Consider the following 15,708-nt stretch of genomic DNA (forward strand, 5'->3'; position numbering starts at 1 on the left):
GTTTGTGAGGGGCAGGAAGGAGGTTAAGAAGATCATCTGGAATGTGAACACTTTTTTTTTTTGCAGGGCAATGAGGGTTAAGTGACTTGCCCAGGGTCACACAGCTAGGAAGTGTCAAGTGTCTGAGACTGGCTTTAAATTCAGGTCCTCCTGAATCCAGGGCCAGTGCTTTATCCACTGTGCCACCTAGCTGCCCCTGAATGTGACCACTATTAAAAGGAAAGCTGCCCCCAAATAGTGGAAGATACTTTTGGGAAAGCTGCTATCTGGGAGTGGGGTCAAATTGGGGAAGAGTTCATGTATGATGTGGCTATTTGGGGAGGAAACTTGTAAAGATCCTCATTTTAACAGTGTATTTTTGTTAACTGAGTATTATGCTCAATTTTTTTCAAAACTACACTGAAAGTGCTATTATTGCCCTCTAAATTTTGAAGTCCTGGGGCCAACCCTTGGTCACCATACCCTAGTTATTGGTCGTCTTGCCCCTCTTATCTTTTTCATTCCATCCTCTATGATTACTGTGTGAAAATTTGTTGTTCTTTGCTATTACTTTGAGAAAACTTGTTGTAGAATAAGATTAAGTACTATTTATTTTTCTCTTCTTCCTGTCTTTGTTGGGAGAAGAAGAAGAATAAAGGTAATGGAAGTGATTTTAGGTCATCATGATATTTAATACTCAGAGTCATAGCTGGCTTGATCTATATGTGAAGCATGCTGGATACATTTTGAGGAGTGTGACTAGAGAGAGAGGAAAGAAATAAGCACTTATTAAGTGCCTGCTAGATGCCAGGCATTGTGCTGTCTTTGGTAGACCTCTGCAAATATAGCTCTCCCCAGTCTTTAAATTAAACTTTAAATCAGTAACACTTAAGCCTGATTTTGTCCAAAGATTAGCACACCAGTCATCTTCCTGAGAGGTAGGTATCTGGACAGGTAAGTTTTGATTTGGGGCATAAAATTGTTTTCTAGGGAAGGGAGAAGGAAAGTATATATGTTTACATATTTGCTTACTAAGTAGAATTCTTTTACATTTGGTTATATATCATTTACCTGAAAAATCCTATGATTATCATTGTTTAAAAACATTTATCATGTGAGAATGGAATTTTAGACATTTAGATTTGAAATATTATTTATTTATAAAAAAGAGTGGGAACATTAGAAGTTTTTTCTTATTGAAAATCTAAAATCACATTTGTTCCTACTATCTTAAATCAACAAATAGACTTCTAAATAAATTATTCCTTAATGTTAAGAACAAATATGGACATCTCAGCCACGAAGGACTCTATGGAGAAAGAAAAAGAAGGTTATTGGCAGGAGTTATCTCCTTTGAGGCTAGCTTGTTATCTACATTATTTTTTGTACTTTATGCAGATAAAGGTCATGTGAGTAAGTAAGGCTCAACAAAATAAGTGGGCAACTTCTTCAAGATGGTTGAAATGGCATATTGTAGGATTGTAAATGCATTGTCTTATATGACCTCTGAGGCTTCTGGTAACATTTTATAAATATGCCTTGTCAGAAGTCTTTTCCTGACAAACCTTTTTGGCTGCAAAAGTCCAGCTGACAAGGAATTCAGAGAATAATTTCTTCTTCAGAGCTGAGGAACAATGTGGTATCACTAAAAGAGGCAGCAGGAGAGGCAGTAACTTAAAGCAGAATCTTCAGACAAGTAGGAGATATCTGGTTTGGTCTTTTGGGACCACTCAGAAAAATTTAAGCCACAAGCCTTGCAGTAGGGGTGATATGGACCTAGAGGCATAGAAAGGAGTATCATCCCCATATATGTTGAAACACAGAGAACTTGCACAGATATAGATATGATGTATTTTTATTGCTTATTTCCATGGTTCTATTTAATATTGTTCAGGAAGTACTTAGACATTCGTAGTCTTAATGGCTTTATTTTTGTGATGGCATGGCCTTATCTAGGTAGCCCAAAGACAGGACATCTTCAAACAAAAGTCTTTTTCTGTCAATCCTTTTTTGGCATTTAAAGTAATTACTTTTCTTAGGAATGGAGGAACAGTGTAATATTGCTAAAAGGAGGTAGTTGAAGAGACATTTGATGGTACATTAAGAAAGCATTTTATGGAACACCCCTTTCCTTTAGAAAATGACAGAGTAATATGTTGCATAGCATGTTCCTGAAAACTGGACACATTTAACCCAATATTTAGAACTCCAACACATGCTTTGAAATTAAAGATTGTCAGCATTAAAAGATTGAATTAATATGTTTACAATATTATGAAGTTTTAGCTTAATATACTTCAGTTGTGAGTTTTTTGTTTTTTAGTTTTTGCTTTTTACCACAAGAGGATATAACTTTGAAATCTTGGAATTTGATAGCAAACCCATGAGTAGGATGAATACCCAGAACCAAAATAGATGAGTTAAAATCACATGACATCTTTTACTTGCTTGCCCCTTTCCTTCCTAGCCCCTAAGAGCTCCTCAGAGTAAAAGAAAGGCTTAAAAATAAAATCTTAAGGTTTTTTTTTAAATTTGGTGTACATTAACTAAGTAGATAAAACTACCATTTCTTTCAGCTCTCTGAAGGGGGAAATGAAACTGAATTGTCTCAAGCTCTAACACAGTGAGTAGAAAAAAGTCCCTGTCCAGTTATATTCTGGGTAATATACATATGAGTGTACAAAAATCTATGATATTTCAGTACATTTATGATCTCATTTATGTTGGATACTCCCATGAATGAATTAATGAATGAAAGACATGTTTATATGCTTACTATATCCCAAGCATTGTATTAAGCCTTGGGGATACACATAGAAAAAAAAGAAAACAGTGAATTCATAGTCTGGGGTCAGAGCATTTGGTTTCCAATTCTGTCTCTGACCCTTACTCCTTGTATAATCTTGAGCAAGTCACAATGTCCCTGGACCCCAGTTTTCTCATCAGTAAAATGGGATTGGGAGGGGAGTGGGGTGAACTAGATAGCCTCTAAGGTCTCTTCTTTATATTCCTCATCTTCTTATAGTATTTCATTATATTCATATGTCACAAGTTTATTTGGCCATTCTCCAATTGTTGAACATTTAAATTGTTTTCAGTTTTTCATAATGAGAAATAATCCACTAAATATCTTTGAGCAAATAACTTAAAAATTTTTTGATAATGCTTTTAGGGTATATTATCAATGGAATAATTGGGTCAAAGGGCATGATTAGTTTTGTAATTCTTTTAATGTACTGCCAGGTTGTCACCCCTACCTGCAAAATTCCACTCTACCACAGTCGTTCTGCAAAAATTGCCATTCTACCACAGCCATATGAGCATCCCTCCCCCTCTATTATGAAAACTAAAGGAGTTTGGAGTATAAATTGAAGAAGGAATTAATGGAATTTAATGAATGTAAACTCCACATTACTATTGGACATTAAGGAAAGTAAGGGGAAAGACTATAATGATTTCTTTTATTCTGCTAATTGGTCACAAACATTTTTTTGTGATTTTTCAGATTTGTCAAAAGATGACATTACAATATATTTTTCTACCAGTCTTATCTTTTCACATGAATCCATATTAATATGAATATTAGTAAAATCAGTATTCTTTCCTATTTATCACAAGTTGTTACTTTGCTACTTACTATTTTGTCAGTGAATAGACAAATGTTCTGTATCAGGGCTATTTTAAAGCATCATTTCTAAACATAGAGAAGAATGTACATTTTGTTACAATAGCTTAGTAATACTATTAAGATCATAGTTTGATATAGAACTGGAAGGAATCTTAGCCATCATTTAGTTTGACTAATTCCTTCATTTTGTAGATAAGAAAATTGAAGTCCATAGATTTGTAATGACTTCTTTAAAGTCACATGATAAGCAGCAGAGACAGGATTCAGACTCAGTATTTCAGGATGTCAAATGTAACAAAGTTTGAAGGATTCCTGGTATATAATGCCAGGGCAGGTAGTAGCACAGGAGAGTGAGTGCTGCACCTGGAGTCAATAAGACCTGAGTTCAAATCCTGTTGCAAATACTAGCAGTGTGATTTCAGGTAAGCCACTTTAACTCAGCCTCAGTTTCTTCTTTTATAAAATGATGGTGATAAGAGCAATTACCTTACAGGATTGTTGTATAGATCAAATGAGATAACACATGTAAGGTACCTTGAAATCCAGAGAGAATTATAGAAGTGCCAGCTATTGATTTAAATAGTAAGAACAAAAGGCTACTTGATTACTTTTACATTATACATTAGGCTGACAGAGTGATATATTGGCTACTTTTTCTCTTAACTCTCAATTTTCCAGATATAGATGATCCAAATTATAGATTAACTTTATCACTTATTTTTCTTTCTTTACTGTTTCCTCTGGTTTCTATTTTATATTCTATTTCATATTGTTAAGATGAACTTTTATATCATCAGTGACTTTTTCATACATTGAGCCCTATAGATCTTGACCATGGAGAGATAAATAATTAAACTGGTAATTCAGAATGGATGAATGGGTGGGTGGGTGGGGGAGGAGATCCCCTCAAGAAAAAAGAAAAGAAAAATATCCAAAAAACCTTAGGGCCTGGATAATTTGATTTTTCTTGTTTACACTCTCTCTAAATATTTGTTTGATAGTCTGCTCCACTTTGACAATCACTTAAAATGGACATTGAAGTAAATTGGTAGAGTAATAGAGTGGATAGTAGGGCTCAATAATTCTTTCAATGGAAAAACCTCTTGATATTGTATTGGAATAACCATTTTTACTGTCCACTGTCTTTTAGAGATGAGATGGATTACTCACTCTTCACTGAAGAAGGCCCCCAAGATGATCAGGTGTTGGACTCTGAAAACAGTTACTCTGCAGGTATGTTGTTCATGGGAATTTGAAGTTTGACTTTGTCTAAATATAGAAGTGTTGAGTGAATTTATTTAGAATACTTCTGTTTTTGCCATCCTGTGTAGAAGGATATCTTGAGGAATTAATCAACAAACATTTATAAGGTGCCTAGTATAGAAGATATAGACACCTCCCTATCTTCTTCTCCTCCCACCCCTCAAAACCAGTTCTTATCCTCAAGGAACTTGGAATCTATACAGTGTATTAAGTGGTGTGGGATGTAAGAGAGTGTATAGAGTGTATATTATACATTATGTATAACTTGAACATCTCCTGCTTTTCCCTCAGCTTCAGTCCTTGACAGTCATATCAGAATAATTTTGAGGTAGCATGCAAGCCTTAGCCAAAATATTTTTCATGCATTCAGGCAAAAACATTTATTGAGTACTCACTATGTCTAAGGCACCAAGCGAGTGGAGATGAGGGGATAAGATGTCAAATAATAAGAATAAGAATAAGTCATGATCCTGTTCTCAAGAAGGTTATAATTTAATAGGCCTATTTCTCTCCCTCATTCTGATTCTTTCCCTACTCAGTGTAAGAAGAGTAACAGAATTCCCTTGTCCATGCCTCAAATCTTTTACAACTCCAGTGGCCCTCTACAGCTGACCTGTTGATTTCTGCTGCTGTTGGGACACTATTGGCAACACCCTCACTGCACTTTTGAAGTTAAAAGCATGTTGTATTCTAGTTCCCTAAATATGTTGTGCATGCAAGGGGTGTCACTTTATGGTGCTCTGCTAACCTGAGCTTATGTGGCTAGAGAGAACCACAAAATTTTGTAGTTGTCCCTGGCCATATCAATCAACAGGCTCCTACTTTGTGCCAGTCCAATTAAGCTCCTACTTTGGGCCAAGCACTGTGCTAGGGCTGGGGAAATGAAGAAAGAAATTAAACAGTGCCTACCCTTAAGGAGCTTATATTTTCTCAGAAGAGAAATGTACACATTTGAGTTCATATGAAATAAATTAAGGTAATGCAAGAAGCTCTAATGAGTCAGGGAGAACCAAAAAAAGCCTCATGAAGGTAATTACATTTGAGTTGAGCTTTGACAAAAACTCAGATTTCTGAAAAGTGCAGGTAAGAATAGAGAGCATCCTGGGCATAGAGGACAGCCTTTGTAAAGATATGAAGATGGGAGATGAAAGAGCAAAGGCCAATTGGATTGAACCAGAGTTCCTGAAGCAGGGCATTTCCCTGCTCCTTTCAACTAGACAGACTGCATTTCCTCACAGAACTGTGGATCAAACCATTTGTAGTAACAATTTCACACTATTGATTTCTAAAGCTAATCCCTCTTCAGATCTGCACCTTATTATACACTCGAAGGTCAGAGATCACTCCTATTTTGGAATACAGACCAGTGATTTCATTAGCATAGGGAATTCCTGAAGAGAAAACTCCCTCCACCAAGACTGATCAACACCTGCTCTGCAATTTGCAGTCTGAGAGGTTTTTGTGAGGCACCAGGAGTATGTGACCTGCCCTGACTCCCAGGTCACCCAGCCAGACTATATCAGAGGTGAGACTTAAACCTCATCTTCCTAATTCTAAGGCTGGCTTTCTATCCATGATTCCATGCTACTGAATTGAACCATGAATTCCATATACTCTTACATTTAGTTATTACACTTGGATATTTGTAATAAAATAGCTGACTGGCATTAAACAAGTGGGTTGTTTTTTTAATTTTAGATAATTAAATTAATTAAAATACTGATTATTTTAAATTGACATATTTGGCATTTCTGTATTATGTCACAAGAGTAATAACCTTATATGTATTCCATCTTAAGTGATGGAAAATGTACATCTTCTTTACAAGAATCTTGGCAAAGAACAAAAATCACTTCACTAAAATACCACTCTAAGGTCTCATTGTGATGTGGGTGCTCAAAGGTAATGCCAACAGGGCCCAAGATCAGGAAAGTATCCTTACCAAGCTGGAAGAACTTCAAGTATAGGCCTAGTGACAGATTGGGTGTTTGCCCTCTGAGGCCAGTCTAGCTACGGAGAGGCTGGGCAACCAGGGAGTGAATGCTTATCAGTCATAGATATTCAGGAAAACCTTTGACTAAGGCTTAGAGTGGGGTCACAAGCTGCATTAGTGGAGGGAGTACTCTCCTGAACCCTCAAAGAGTACCTGAAGATATCATGCATCCTTTAAATATTGAATAAATTAAAGAATAAAAGCAGCATTTAAAATATTGTTTTTCTTCCTTTATTTTCTACATGGTACATTAATGAACTTTTCTAGCCTGGAAATTGGAATTTCTTACAAATATTTCTTTAAAATTAATAATATTAAATTATTGCAAATGATTTTATATGTGATATATGAAATATTTAAAGTCTAAATGATTAACATAATTATTTTGGTAGTAGTAGTTATTAGAATCAGGGAAGAAGGTAAATGCCTTTTAGGGCTCTTTCTTTTTAACTATTTAGAGAAGATGAGAAGAAAGTAGAAACAGAACTATTGAGTATATGATTCAAACTCGTTGTTTAGGACAATATCATCCATAAACTCAGAACATCACAACTGGGTGGGGGCAGAGCTTGGGCATTGTGATATAGAGGAAAGATCATTGGCCTTAGATTTAGGAAGACGTGTTTGAATTTCAGTTTCTAGCTCTGTGTCCCTCAGCAAGTCATGTTACTTCTTAAAGGATGTTTCCTTGTTTGTAAAATGTGGGCTAATAATATGTTCATTACCTTACAGGATTGTTTTGAGGATCAAATGAAATAATGTATGCAAAATACTTTGTAAATCTTAAGGCACTATATTAAATGCCCACTATTAGCATCTGATCCAGTTCCTTCATTTTACAGGAAGGGAAACCCAAAGGTAAAATTCAGAGTTAGAGACTGTTATGTAAGACCACCTTGACAACAGATAGTTTAGAGAAGTATTTCTCATATCAGCATTAGATATTAAATGCGTGGAGATTAAGTTGCAGTTAACGCTTCCATTAGATAGAACCCCATTGCTTAAACACATAGAATACTTCAGCAGGAATCAGTAGGTGGATGTTCCCCACAGTTTGTCACCCCTCAGGCCTTTGATTGAAAGTGTCATGGTCATTAGCCTTTCAGCTAATGTTTTGAGCTGATTTCATGTAGTGTGGTGAAAGAAAAAAGAATGCATTTAGGGGAGCACTAGCACGGTGGAGCTGACCTTCTCAGGCTAAAGGAAAACAAAAGGTTTATATACTTATTCAGTGCCTTGGAGAACATTTTACAGAGCAGTTGGGATTTCTGAGGAAACACAAGTAGTGTTCTATCAGTTTAAATAATGTGTTCTGAATTTAAGCAGGAAATTGTGTCTCTGCTTCACTCTGGCTATTTAGATAAAATGCAAACTGAAATAAATTGAGGAATATAAAAATAAAGCTGATCTTCCCCAATGCCCCTCCCAGATTATACAAAAATCTTTCTTTCCATATCTCCTACTACTCCCCTTCCAAATTATATTCCAACCTTATTCAGTAAGCATTTCTAAAGTACCTATTATGTGCCAGACAATGGGAATATAAGTATAATAAATGAACTAATACTCAAAAAGAGCTTATATCCTAATAGGGAAGAGAACAAGGACATATATAAGTACATAGAGAATAAATATAAGGCGAATCAATACAAATAATTAAGAAGTAGTTGAAATTAAGGTATTGCTGTGTGTCCTTTGTTTCTTGAAGAGGGCCATGATATTGGTATGGATTTAAGTGAGAGAGGACTGTACAAATTCACCAACCTCACTTTCTCCTCCAGAGCCATGTGCATCCAGTGGCAAGATATATATCAGGATGACTGGAGATGGCTCTAGTGGGGTTTAAGGCAATTGGGGTTGAGTTGCCCAGTCACACAGCTAGTAACTGTCTGAGGTGAGATTTGAATTCAGGTTATATTCTTCTGGACATGCAACTAAATTCCTTTTGTCATTCTATAGGATGCTGCTTGTGTAAGCTCTGTTACTGGCTGCCAAGCTGAACTAGAACTTTATTATATCCACAGTGAAGGAGAAACTGGAACTGAATAAGTAGGAGTGGATTATTTTTGTTTCATGTGGTAAAATTAGGATGGTGTCAGGCCAAGTCTACATAGTTGAGCTTGCTTGAGGATAATTGAGGCAAAATTAATGTTTTTTCTCTGAATTACACTCCCCCAAGTTTTTATAGTTGTGAATATCTTGCCTTAACTGACTCTTCCTCCTTTCCCCCTCTTTCTTTCTTTCCTTCTTTCTTTCTTCTATGTAGATAAACTATTCCAAGAAAGATATTTCAGAAGAACCTGCCAAAGCTTTTGGGACAGAAATGATATGGCAGGGGATAAAGTTTTAACATAAGGACAAAAATACATGTGCTTTAATAAAGTTTATTCACCCCCACCCACCCAAACTGTTGCTCTTATTATAGGATTTGATGCAGAAGATCTTGGATTTCTACAAAGGCCAGAAAAGGTTAGTCTGTATGTGCATCCTAGGCTACTTATGTATGGCATAGATTTAGAGATCTAAAAGAGAGCATTTATTACTTGGCGCATGACTTTTATTAACAAATTTTAATCAGTTCCTTATATATCTTGGAAATGAAACCTTTATCAGAGAGGCATGCAATAAATATTTTCCCTAGTTAATTGTTTCCCTTTTAATCTTAGCTGTCTTGATTTTATTTGCACAAAAACTTTTGGATTTTATGCAATCAGAATTGCCACTTTATCTTCTATGATCCTCTCTAACCTTTGTGAACTCTTCCCTTCTTCTAAAATATTAATGGTAATTTCTTTCTTTCTCCTTTAATTTGCTTATTATGTGACCTTTGGAGCTTATCTAAATATATGGAGCTATGGCTAATTACTGCCATTACTTTCCAGTTTTCTCAGCAGTATTTTATGAAATTTATTTTGCTTGACTGTTTATTTGTTACAAGAGTTTTATTTTCCTTTTTTATTTTCAGTAGGGGGAGGAGTGAAAGGGAATGAAAATAAATACTTGTTAATTGAAAAAAATTAAGAAAAATAAAATAAAAGGGATCTTGATAAGTAGAATCTAGTTTATTCCTTATTTCAGGTAGTATCATAACTGAATCATCCTGAAGAGAAGATAATTTATTCTTTTTTTTGTTTGTTTTTTTTGCGGGGTAATGGGGGTTAAGTGACTTGCCCAGGGTCACACAGCCAGTATCAAGTGTCTGAGGCTGGATCCGAACTCAGGAACTCCTGAATCCAGGGCCAGTGCTTTATCCACTGCGCCACCTAGCCGCCCCCTAATTCATCCTTTTTAAATGGCATCCAGATACTTTAGTAGTAATTAAATTTATAGTTATACTCCCCCACTGTCAGGAAAATTTTCCTTACCATGTAATTTGGTACATTGAAGAGACCACTGAGTTCAAGTCCTGGTTCTAATTTACCACATGATCTTTAACAAATCACTTAAATTCTCTGAACTTCATACTCTTCATCTCTAAAATGAGATAATACTTATACTGCTTGTCCCATAAGATTGGGATACACATCTCAATAGAGTCTTTGCTTTCTTTTGACTAAGGGTTTCTGGTTCCTAACTTTGTTTTACCTATTAATCATCTTCATTGATTTTTCTGTCTATTGTATGATCATAAGCTCATATACTTAAAGCTAGAGGAGACCTTAGAGGTCATCTAGTCAAACCCCTCATTTTATAGATGAAGAAACTGAGTCTCTGAAAGTTTAAGTGATTTGCTGGAGTCACATGGTTTGAGACTGAGTTTTAATTTTAGGAAATATTCCAAAGTCATTTAGAACCAAGTTTTGTACATGAGGTCAAAATGAGTTTTCATTTTTGGTCCAAAATGAGTTATAACCACAAAATAAGGGGAGAAAAGTGCTAAATTGTGTGGAGCAAACTATAAGTAAAATAGGACTGGAGAGAAAGGAGAGGTTTATGTGGGCTAGAGTGGTCCCTCCAAAAGAAGGCTTTATGGAGGAGATAAGACTTGAGCTGGGCTTTAAAGGATATAGACCAAGGTCTAGGTCTTGAATTTCTCTACAAGTTTTCCATATCATTCTGACTTCATGCTAATTTACACTTCAGTTGCATGAATACATATGGGAATATATTCAGGCTTATAACAGGATTGAGGTTATCTATGTTTCCTCACTGAAGGTGATGGAATATAAATAGGGGATGGAGAATCAATGGATTTATATTTTTCTTATTACATCAAATTAACAAATAGCCTTTGAGGGTCTCCTATGTGCAAAACACCCACTTTACCACATGAGAAGGCCATGGAAGTTGTATTCAGCTCTTTAACATTCATTCTATTTTGTTTTGTTTTAATTTTTATTTAATATTTTATTTTTCCTCATTTACATGTAAAAATAATTTTTAACATCCATTTTAAAAACTTTGAATTCCAAATTCTCTCCCTTCCCCCCCCCCCCAAGGTAAACAATTCAATATAAGTTATACAGGATGGGCCAAAAGTCATGATGTTTTAATAACTGTGAAAAACCTTTTTCCTTATTTTTTGCCATTTATAAGATTTGATTTTTCACATGTAATATACCTATATGTACTGTATACATGCTATGGTATTATAAATTGAAAACAAAAAATAAATGAGTTATTAAATGTTGAAACCCCTTCATGACTTTTGGCCCACCCTGTATGTGTGTAGTCATGCAAAACATTTTCATATTAGTAATGTTGTGAAAGAAAACAGATGAAAAAACTCAAGAAAAATAAAGTTAAAAAATTATGCTTCAATCTGTATTCAGACACCATCAGTTCTTTCTCTGGGGATAGATGACATTTTTCATCATAAGTCCTTCAGAGTTGTCTTGGATCATTGTATTTTTTAGAAGAGCTAAGTCATTCACAGCTGATTTTCTTACAATATTACTGTTGTTTTGTACACATTACATTTCATTTTGCATCAGCTCATGTAAGTCTTTTCAGGTTTTTCTGAGAGTATCTTGCTGATCATTTCTTATAGCACAGTAGTTTTCCATCATAATCACATACCACAATTTGTTCAGCCATTCCCCAATTGATGTGCATCCCCATAATTTCCAATTCTTTAACACTAGAAAAGAGTTGCTATAAATATTTTTGTAACTATAGGTCCTTTTTCTTTTTGTTTTTTATCTCTTTCTGGATATAGACCTAGGGCAAAGATTATGCATAGTTTTATAGCCCTTTGGGAATAATTCTAAATTTCTCTACAGAATGGTTGAGTCAGTTTACAACAGTGCATTAATGTCTCATTTTCCCCACATCCCCTCCAAAATTTGTCATTTTCCTCTTCTATCCTATTAGCTGATCTACTAGGTATGAGGTTGTACTCCGGAATTGTTTTGATTTGCATCTCTCCAATCAGTAGTTAGAGCATTTTTTCATATGGCTATAGATAGCTTTGATTGTTTCATCTGAAAACTTCATATCTTTTGATCATTTATCAATTGGGGAATGACTCCATTCTCTATATATTTGAGAAATGAGGCCTTTATCAGAGAAACTTGCTTCAGTGTTTTTCACAGTTAACTATTGCTAACTGTATTTCCCTCCATCCTATTCCCTCCCCCTGTTTATTTTATTCTCTCTCTCCTTTTACCCTGTCCCTCCTCAAAATCTCTCCCACCTCTCCCAATCTGGCCTTCCTTTTATCACCCTACCCCCTTCTTTTATCCCCTTCCCCTTCTACTTTCCTTTAGGGTAAGATAGATTTCTATACCCAATTGAGTGTGTACATTATTCCCTCTTTGAGCCAATTCTGATGAGATTAGGGTTCACTCACACACTTATCTTCCCCTCTACTGTATAAGCTTTTTATTGCTTCTTTTATGTGACATAATTTACCCATTCCACTTCTCTCTTTCCCCTTTTCCCAGTGCATTCCTCTTTTACCCCTTAATTTTATTTTTTTAGATATCATCCATTCATATTCAACTTATATGTATGCTCTCTGTATATATGTGTGTGTGTGTGTGTGTGTGTGTATATATATATATATATATATATATATATATTCCTTCCAACTGCCCTAATAATGGGAAAGTTCTTGTTACAAGTATCATCTTCCTATGTAGGAATGCAAACAGTTTAACCTTTTAAAATCCCTTATGATTTCCTTTTCCTGTTTAGCTTTTTATGCTTCTCTTGAGTCTTATATTTGAGAGTCAAATTTTCTATTCAGCTCTGGTCTTTTTTTTAGGAATGCTTCAAAGTCCTCAATTTCATTAAATGTCCATTGCCCCCCCTCCAAAATATTATGCTCAGTTTTATTGGGTAGGTGATTCTTGTTTCTAATCCTAGCTCCTTTACCCTCTGCAATATCATATTCAAAGTTTTGTAATTCTTTAATGAAGAAGCTGTTAAATTTTGTGTTATCCTGACTGTGGCTCCATGTTATTTAAACTGTTTCTTTCTTGATGCTTACAGAACTCTTGGGAGCTTTGGAATTTGGCCATAATATTCCTGGGAGTTTTCATTTTGGGATCTCTTTCAGGTGATTGGTGGAATTTTTCAATTTTTATTTACCCTCTGGTTCTAGAATATCAAAGCAGTTTTCCTTGATAATTTCTTGAAAGATGTCTAGGTTCTTTTTTTGATAATGGCTTCCTAATAATTTAAAAATTATCTCTCCTGGATCTATTTTCTAGGTCCATTGTTTTTCCAATGAGATGTTTCACATTGTTATATTTTTTCATTCTTTTTGTTTTGTTTTATTTTTCTTGATATCTCATAAAGTCATTAGCTTCCATTTGCTCAATTCTGATTTTTAAGGAGTTATTTTCTTCAGTGATCTTTTATACCTTCTTTTCCATTTGCTGAATTCTACTTTTCAAAGAGTTTTTTTCTTCAGTCATTTTTAGTGCTTCTTTTTCCATTTGGCCAATTCCACTTTTCAAGGCATTCTTATCCTTGTTGGATTTTTGTGCGTGCCTCTTTTATCATTTAGCCTGTTCTGTTTTTTAAAGTGTTATTTTCTTCAGCATTTTTTGAATCTCCTTTACCAAGCTGTTGACTGTTTTTAATTTTTTTGCATAAACTCTCATTTTTCTTCCCAATTTTTTCTCTACCTCTCCTACTTTATTTTTGAAATCCTTTTTGAGCCCTTGCATGGCCTGAGACCAATCCATATTTTTCTCAGAGGCTTGGGATAAAGCAGCTTTGATTTTGTTATCATTTTCTCAATGTGTTTTGATCTTCCTTGTCACCATAGTAACTTTCTGTGTTTAGAATTTTTTGTTATTTGCTCATTTTCCCAGCCCATTTCTTGACTTTTTACTCTTTTTAAAAAGTAGGGCTCTGTTTTCATGGTGAAGAATACACTGTCCCAAGCTTCAGGGGTTTTGTGCAGCTGTTTTCAGAGATACTTCTAGGGACCTGTAAGTTTTTAGTTCTTCTAAGGTGGTATGATCTAAGGAGAGGTGTGTTTACTACTCTCCTGACCTGTGCTCTGGTCTGTGAGTAACCACAAGCCCTCTTTTATGTCCTGGAACTGTGAGGCCTGCTCCACTGAGGTCATAAGCTCTGGTGTGCTAGTGCTTCTCCTCACCCTGAGGCTGCCACTCAAGGCTGAGTGAGTATGAACAAAGCAACAGAATCCTGCCCCCAGTGCCAGGAAAAAGACTCCTGTAATTTCCTTCTGATCAGTTGTTCAACCCTCTTACCATCTGTGTGCTGAGAGTTCTAGAAGCTGTCACTACTTCTGCTGATTCAGTGACTCCTAAGGCCTGCTCCTGATTTGCTATGGCCAGGTCTGTGTGGATGGCACTCCACTCTCACTCCAGTACAACAGACCTTTTCTGCTAACCTTCTAAGTTGTCTCTGACTGGAAAAATATTTCATCCTATCCTTATGTGGGTTCTGTGTCTCCAGAAATTGTTTTATGGAATTATTTAAAGGTATTTGGAGGAGCTTGGGGGCAGAGTTCAGATGAGTCACTGCTTTTATTCTACCATCATGGCTCCACCTCTTTACCATTCATTTTGGAGACAGTTGCTTCTTTCTTTCTTCCATTAACTTGGGATTACTTTTTAAAGTTCACAAAATAAATGTTGTTCTGTTTATATTTGTCTCTATGGGAAGCTCTATATACTTATTTCATTTTCATTGTTTCAAACATTTTTGAAAATCCTATTTTGGAAGAGCCTGGCAAGACTTGCAGTTTTTTTGAAGATTCTCAGTGATGTCAAATAGCCTTGTCTTAAGACTGGATTTGGATTTTAAGAAATAGCCCAAAGTCATTTGGAACCAAGTCTGGTGCATAATAAGGTCAAACAGTATTATAATTTTTGTTCTGAAATGAGGTGTGACAACAAATAATCAAATTAATTGTGTATGATAAGATGTCTCTAAAAGGAAAGTTCAAAAAGGGAGATCCAAAAATGTTTTGAATAATAGTAGCATTGTTGGAATTAGGTTATCATCTTCTGGTGACTACTTTGATTGCTTAAATTCATGAGAATATTTTAATTAATGTAACACCAACTTCAATGCCTCTCATCCTGAGACTATAGAAACTGTTACTATCTTTTAAAGAGGTCGTTGAAGCTGCTGTTACAGTAGAATTATAGAATGCTAGATTATGAAAGGGGACCAATAGAGATCATCTAATTCAGTCCTCTCATTTTATGATTGATGAAGTATAGAGGACCAGGGGTTGGGGGTGAGTTGTTAAGGGACTTGACCAAAGTAAAAAAGCTAGTTGGTGGCAGAACTGGGATTAGGACCCAAGTGTTTTTTTTCCATTACACCATAGCTACCTTCTGGTTGTTATTGTTAAATATCATTATTTGATTATCACCAATTCCTTGTCTCCTCTTTTCCCCTGAAACATTTTGTT

General features: G+C 35.4%; 1 protein-coding gene across 1 annotated transcript in view; it reads left to right on the top strand.

The window, feature by feature from the left end:
- Positions 1 to 15,708, top strand: part of ANKRD31 (ankyrin repeat domain 31) — a 202,828-nt gene that overhangs the window by 13,983 nt on the left and 173,137 nt on the right. Inside the window, exons 4-6 of the mRNA XM_043975961.1 lie at positions 2,556 to 2,602; positions 4,758 to 4,840; positions 9,289 to 9,332. Of these exons, the coding sequence (XP_043831896.1) occupies positions 2,556 to 2,602; positions 4,758 to 4,840; positions 9,289 to 9,332 (174 nt within the window). The remainder of the gene's footprint in view (positions 1 to 2,555; positions 2,603 to 4,757; positions 4,841 to 9,288; positions 9,333 to 15,708) is intronic.

Source organism: Dromiciops gliroides, chromosome 1, assembly GCF_019393635.1.
Source record: "Dromiciops gliroides isolate mDroGli1 chromosome 1, mDroGli1.pri, whole genome shotgun sequence".
NCBI lineage: Eukaryota > Metazoa > Chordata > Mammalia > Microbiotheria > Microbiotheriidae > Dromiciops > Dromiciops gliroides.